The following is a 6,613-nucleotide window of genomic DNA, read 5'->3' on the forward strand; positions in this document are numbered from 1 at the left end:
CCCATGAAGCAGTTAACTAGCCTTGTCTCAGACCTGTTTATGCCGTCTTGCCAACTCATCAGTGTTTGGCTTGACAATGACCATGGAAGTTAGCGAAACAGCATAAACAGATCTGGGACAAGGCTATCTTTTAACCACCCCTCGCTGTAGAAAATGGAGCTGTCCTTTTTTCACCTTTGGCAGAAGCGGGCATGTATTTATTTACTCTGTACACGCCCTCACAGCAGTGCTGATAATGGCATTATCAGTTGTACAATGTGGTGTTGGACTATTGCTGCAGTGTGATTAACTGTCCCAGTGGTGCTGCACAAACATGTTATGTTGTAGTGGCTTTATGTTTGGCAATGTGAAAGACAACCAGTCAATGCAGTGACTCTACCACACTTTTCCACTGCCATTTTGGTAATAAAATACACACTGCGTTATCTCCTTGTCCAAGTTGTTGTTTTAACTGCACTTCATGTGTTGTCAAATGTAGTTGTTCTGCGTTTTTCCCCAAATGAACAGAACCATGTCATCAAGGGAAAGGAATGAGTGAAAACAGGTTATCAAGACAGGACCAGAAATCCAGTTCCTCTGCAATCCATGGCATGAAGTATGTCAGTGTAATTATTTTGTTTGAGAATTAACAAAGGCAATCTCCTGAAAGGATGAACCAGGAAATTGTTTTTTTACCAACAGGTATTCTGTTGTAGTTCATTTTCGGAGAATGTAGGGTAGCAGTGACGCATAGATTCTGGTGTCTTTTGTATAAAAAGAAGAGTAACTGAAAATGTGGCTAGATGCAGCAGTAGTTATAGTAATTCTATTAGAAACACTTGTAATAGAAATGTATGAGCCAGAGACCCTTGTATGAGAGCTTTATTCCTTCCTTGGGTGTTCATTCATGTTCACATGGATCTTTACAAACAGATGGTTGAAGCTTTCAGCAGTGATCTGAGCCATGCGAGAGACCACATCCAGGGATGAAATACTGAACAAAGTGAACAAAAGAGGGAGAATGCTAGCTCTGTGGAACAGATTCAGCCTCTTCTACTTCATTCTATTGCCACTGCTGGAATCTATATACACTCGCCCAGGAATGGCCCCAAAGATTTATATCAGCTGCACATTCAAGCTTAATTCATTCAACAACAAAAAAACATAACCAACCAATAACATAACATTCACTCAGGGGTGGGCAGTGCAAAGATAGAAACACGGGAGGGTAAATAGGGGACACATTCACAGTTTACAGGCAAAAGAACGAGAGCAGAAATTGGGGCTGGAGGGAGGGAGTGGGCTGGGGTGGGTGGGTGGGTGGGTCTGGGCCTTGTTTAGAAGCACTTGCGATGCACAATGGAAGGGCCGGCCTCGTCGTACTCCTGCTTGCTGATCCACATCTGCTGGAAGGTGGAGAGGGAGGCCAGGATGGAGCCACCAATCCAGACGGAGTACTTCCTCTCAGGTGGGGCGATGATCTGGTAACACAGAATATGTCATTTAATACACAGAATGAGCAAATCACATATGTGCAGTGAATAAGGTACAGTACAATAAAGCTTAGTAAGACAAAATCAATGATATTTAGCTTTAGATTGAGTCTGAACAACTTGCATGAAATCATGAAACATTTATCAAGACAAAGATTTATATTCAAAGTAAAGAGGTCAAAAGAATAATTGCGTTGAAATGGACCAATATCATTACTGGCTGTGAATGGCAAAAATAGACCTTTAAATTAGGACGAATACTATACCGAACAAGGTAAAGTCCCTGTATAACATCTCACACAGTGACTTGTAAGTTAACTCTGGATGTTAGTATTTTCTACACACCTTGATCTTCATGGTGCTGGGGGCCAGAGCTGTGATCTCCTTCTGCATTCTGTCTGCGATGCCAGGGTACATGGTAGTACCTCCTGACAGGACGTTGTTGGCGTACAGGTCCTTACGGATGTCAATGTCACACTTCATGATGCTGTTGTAAGTGGTTTCATGGATACCAGCGGACTCCATGCCTGGGGAGAAACCAGAGGAAATCACACAGAGTCACAAGAGACAGAGATAGATCCTTGTTTCAAACTGTTGAGAGAACGGCAGATGGAGAGAGTGAAAAAAGGATACAAAAAAACAGAGTGGGATTACCGATGAAGGAGGGCTGGAAGAGGGTCTCGGGGCAGCGGAATCTCTCATTGCCGATGGTGATGACCTGACCGTCGGGCAGCTCATAGCTCTTCTCCAGAGAGGAGGAGGAGGCAGCGGTGGCCATCTCATTCTCAAAGTCCAGGGCCACGTAGCACAACTTCTCCTTGATATCGCGGACAATTTCTCTCTCAGCTAGAGATAGGAGAATAAGGGGGAGATTAGGTCAAGGATTGATTGGTAGTTTGGCAGAACAGCACTTCTGTATCCGCGTAGGCCTCTGCTTAAAAGTCATATACTGTACAGTATGAGAGAATATAGTGTCATCAGAGATTTGCCCATCCCAGAGTTCCTACTGACCGGTGGTGACGAATGAGTAGCCCCTCTCGGTCAGGATCTTCATGAGGTAGTCAGTGAGATCGCGGCCAGCCAGGTCCAGACGCATGATGGCGTGGGGCAGGGCATAACCCTCATAGATGGGGACGTTGTGGGTGACACCATCACCAGAGTCAAGGACAATACCTGTGGAGGTTTAGGACACAAGGTTAAGACCCAGTGGAACTGAATGGTCAGTATAAAATGAGGCTGGTTTTGACTGGTGTGTTAGACTGACCTGTTGTGCGACCAGAGGCGTAAAGGGACAGAACAGCCTGGATAGCTACATACATGGCTGGAACGTTGAAGGTCTCAAACATAATCTAGAACAGGACCATTTGTTTAGGTTACAGTGTTATTTTTTCACACTAACATTTTGACAGTGAGCATATCATTCTCATGGCACTAATCAAAGGTCATAGCATCGTGTAACACATTTCTTCTGTATATATCAAGAGCATTACAGAGCCTTAAAAGGCTAGGTAGGAGATATACATTGGACCAAGTCCCAGCTGTAGTGTATGAGGGTCATCACCTGGGTCATCTTCTCCCTGTTGGCTTTGGGGTTAAGGGGGGCCTCTGTCAGCAGGGTGGGGTGCTCCTCTGGGGCCACACGGAGCTCATTGTAGAAAGAGTGATGCCAAATCTGCCAATCAACACAAAACACACAAACCAATCAAACAACAGCCTCACCACAACCTGGTGAAAAAAAAGGGGTTCGATTGAGGCCCTTGTTTAAATCCCAACACAAAAACATTGAGGTCGATTTTGAGAGAAATGTACGATTCTAAGTGAATAACACCATCTGTTGAGGGGATGACAGCATGTGCTCTGAGATAATTGGTTGACATGTTTGTCTCTTAGTCACCGGGGATGAGTCATAGCTAAATTACATGACAAGACTGCCATGGTGGAGGATGGGGGGCGCCATTAGCATAACATCTCTTTAGCCAACTCCATCTTTATCTAACCAATGATCATGCCGTAGTTCTGAGAATAGATCCTGGATCTAAATGCCACTGGATGGATCCCAAAGTGCCACCCGGGGAGTTGTGTTGGCTGAGGGGCTATTTTTGGGTGACATGATGGAAAATGAACGTACATCAAATTCCATGTTAGAGTGTGTTCCTGTTTTCCAATGTGATTTTTTTTTTACGGTCGTCTAAGTCATGTGTGTTTTATGAGTCTGTGTGTCGTTGCTGTATTGTGTGTAGTAGGGTGTGGTAGGCTTACTTTTTCCATGTCATCCCAGTTTGTGATGATGCCGTGCTCGATGGGGTACTTCAGGGTCAGGATACCTCTTTTGCTCTGCGCCTCGTCACCCACATAACTGTCTTTCTGTCCCATGCCCACCATCACACCCTGGGGAGAGAAACCGGCTGCTCAGAAACACACTCACCACACTGTAAAGTGGATGCCATTGCTAGCACTGAAATTCAACAAATAGACTTTGCTGTGTGGAGACTTAAACCATGATGGGTAAAAAAAGGTGAAACATTTAAGTAAAAATGCTTTGAAATTAAGATAACAAGGACCATGAAAGACTACGGTCAAAAAGGGGATGATTTCTCATCGCCCAATCAGAAGTCGGTTACATCCAGCCGCTCTTTTGATGGACAAATGGCGGCTCACCTGATGTCTGGGACGGCCCACGATGGAGGGGAATACTGCCCTGGGGGCGTCGTCCCCGGCGAAGCCTGCCTTGCACAGACCGGACCCATTGTCACACACAAGGGCGGTGCTCTCTTCGTCGTCACACATTGTCAATTCTTTGCTTTACCTTCCTTACTCCGACTGGAGACAATCACTGCAGGGGCACCAAACAGAAGAGTAAGTTAACATCTACAGATTGGTAGATTAGTGTGTGTGTGTGTGTGTGTGTGTGTGTGTGTGTGTGTGTGTGTGTGTGTGTGTGTGTGTGTGTGTGTGTGTGTGTGTGTGTGTGTGTGTGTGTGTGTGTGTGTGTGTGTGTGTGTGTGTTTTATGTGTGAGTAAGTCTATCCCTCTAAAGTAATGTGACCACACCCTTCTGAGGTGAATTCATGAAAACCGTAAACCATAACAAAAGTCTGGTGTGGCAATTATTGACATCAATTCATGCAGGAATACATGGCTCAGGTAAATCCACTAGTGCGTACCAAAATGTGAAAAAAGGATGTAGGCTATTCCTATTAAAAGTGAAAAAGTCTATTTGGAAAGTTGGCATGTGCTTGGAGTACAATATAAATACATTTTTCCAAAAGCCTATGAAGCACTTTGTTATACAATGTTATAATACTGTAAAAATGTAACATTAATAGCAGAACATTCATGATTAAGACCAAAACTCCCCATAGGAGTTACCCTACAACCCTCCTGAGTTAGGGTTAGGGTTGTACTTCCGTCTGTAATGAATGAATTCAGCACCCTGGGAAAACTTCCTAATTAGGAAATGATGCGACATCATGTCTGTCTTTGGACTGGACTTTGAAAACCTTTCTCCTTCACTCCCTTTCTCTCTGGTCCTGCCTGTCTACAATCGTAAAAAAAAATAGAAAGGAGAGAAACACGACAGGGATGGGAGGGAGAGAGAGAGAGAGGGCAGCAGAATCAAGGAGAACCATATTTAGTCATAAACCTTTGGAATAAAGGATTTCCAAAGCTTTCCAGCAGAGGGTACCATGAGCAGCTAAGATGGAGTTCACTGCTGAAAGTTGGCCGGCGTTGAACTCTTCAAGACTCCCATCATTTGCAGAACATAACAGAGGCCCCTATATGCAACCAGTCACCATCTCATTTGCAAATTTCTAAAGCTTTTCACATTTCAAAACTGTAGACAGCATTTTCTAAAACGTTCAAACTTTCCAAACTGACTGAGTTCCCAAGAGACTTAACACTCAATGAGACAATCTATGAGCCCGACTGTCCCCAAGAGACGTTACAAGACTTTGAGGCAGCCTTTGAGAGAAATGTTTCTCTTGCGTTATGGCACTGACCCAGCTGTCTAATATCATGATCAACTAACTGAAAAAACAATTCATAATTGATAACAGGTATCTTAGCCTATACCATAGTTGCAACAAGACATTGCAAATTGAGCATTTACAACTGTGTTATTCTACCACACTCTTTCAAGCAGCAACACTTCCTTCTTCAACCACAAATCCTAAATGAACCACAACAGCATGAGGCTTAAGATCTCTTCCAAGAGCCGTGACACTTAATACCCACAACAGACCACAGTGACTTAGTTGTGAGACTTCAAAAGCCCTGTCTTGCATTAACATACACCTGTGAGATTCGCCAAAGCTCTTCAAGGCTAATGAGCTTGGTTTAAATTGAGCAGCCGTCTGTGCTGTAAGGTGCTGACCCCTGCAGTTGACTCAGACTAGCAGATTAGCAGCTAACAATTTTGCAGGTGTCGACTTGAGGCAGTCAGGCAGACCGGCGGGCAGGAGAGGAGGAGAGGGTAGGAGAGCAGAGAAGAGGAGGAAAGAAGTGGAGAGAAGAGGAAAGAAGATGATAGGAGAGGAGCAGGGAGGAGAGAGGACAGAGAGGGGCTGAGAAGAGCAGGGAAGAGAGAGGGGGAAAGGAGAGGTGAGGTGGTGGCCTACTTACCCTGACAGTGCTTGGCCGGGGTATGCCTCTCAAGGATGGTGTGCCCCCTCACTGGCCTGGGGAGAGTTTATGTAGCTCCCAGACCCTATCCTCCACTTCCCCCTCCCACTTCCCAAACATGGAGCCGGGGCTGCACTCTCCCTGTCTGCCTCACTCAGCCAGAGCCTTATAGGGATGGCCGGGGAAAAACAGTCCAATCCTAGTGCTTTAGTGGAGGGCCCCAGTTCCATCATTCAGAGCATTCCAGGGGCCTTTTTTCTGTGAAAGGCAGGAGATCTCACCATCCTGGAACATAAACACACTGCACAGAGCTCATAGGACTGCCCCCTGTGACACACAGGGCCCTCATACACACACAGACTGAGTGACACGGAAGAGTGAAACGGGTTAGGTCACAAATACAGCCTATAGGTGCTGTTTGAATTGGCATCAGTTAGATGAGGAAATATTCGATCAGTGTGAAGAAATATTATTTCTTTTCAGTTGAGGTAGAGGTCTGTTAATTTGTATAACTATGG

General features: G+C 45.0%; 1 protein-coding gene across 1 annotated transcript; it reads right to left on the bottom strand.

Moving 5' to 3' along the window:
- Nucleotides 1–845: 845 nt before the first annotated feature.
- Nucleotides 846–6,196, bottom strand: LOC120029457 (actin, aortic smooth muscle). The gene is made up of 9 exons (XM_038974675.1): nt 6,096–6,196; nt 4,131–4,305; nt 3,732–3,860; nt 3,034–3,144; nt 2,737–2,821; nt 2,484–2,645; nt 2,127–2,318; nt 1,818–1,999; nt 846–1,460 (listed from the first exon to the last, which is right to left on the bottom strand). Exons 2-9 carry the CDS (start codon nt 4,257–4,259, stop codon nt 1,317–1,319), a joined length of 1,134 nt encoding a protein of 377 aa, XP_038830603.1. The 5' UTR covers nt 4,260–4,305; nt 6,096–6,196; the 3' UTR covers nt 846–1,316.
- Between the last annotated feature and the right edge of the window lie 417 nt (nt 6,197–6,613).

This window comes from Salvelinus namaycush, chromosome 35, assembly GCF_016432855.1.
Source record: "Salvelinus namaycush isolate Seneca chromosome 35, SaNama_1.0, whole genome shotgun sequence".
Taxonomy (NCBI): domain Eukaryota; kingdom Metazoa; phylum Chordata; class Actinopteri; order Salmoniformes; family Salmonidae; genus Salvelinus; species Salvelinus namaycush.

Bases quoted from the DNA above. Each gene is read 5' to 3' on its own strand.
- LOC120029457 (XM_038974675.1), bottom strand. From the start codon at position 4,259: ATGTGTGACGACGAAGAGAGCACCGCCCTTGTGTGTGACAATGGGTCC. The intron at 3,861-4,130 runs GTGAGCCGCCAT...TTCTCTCCCCAG, and splicing joins TGGGCCGTCCCAGACATCAG to GGTGTGATGGTGGGCATGGG. The intron at 2,646-2,736 runs GTCAGTCTAACA...AAACCTCCACAG, and splicing joins CGCCTCTGGTCGCACAACAG to GTATTGTCCTTGACTCTGGT.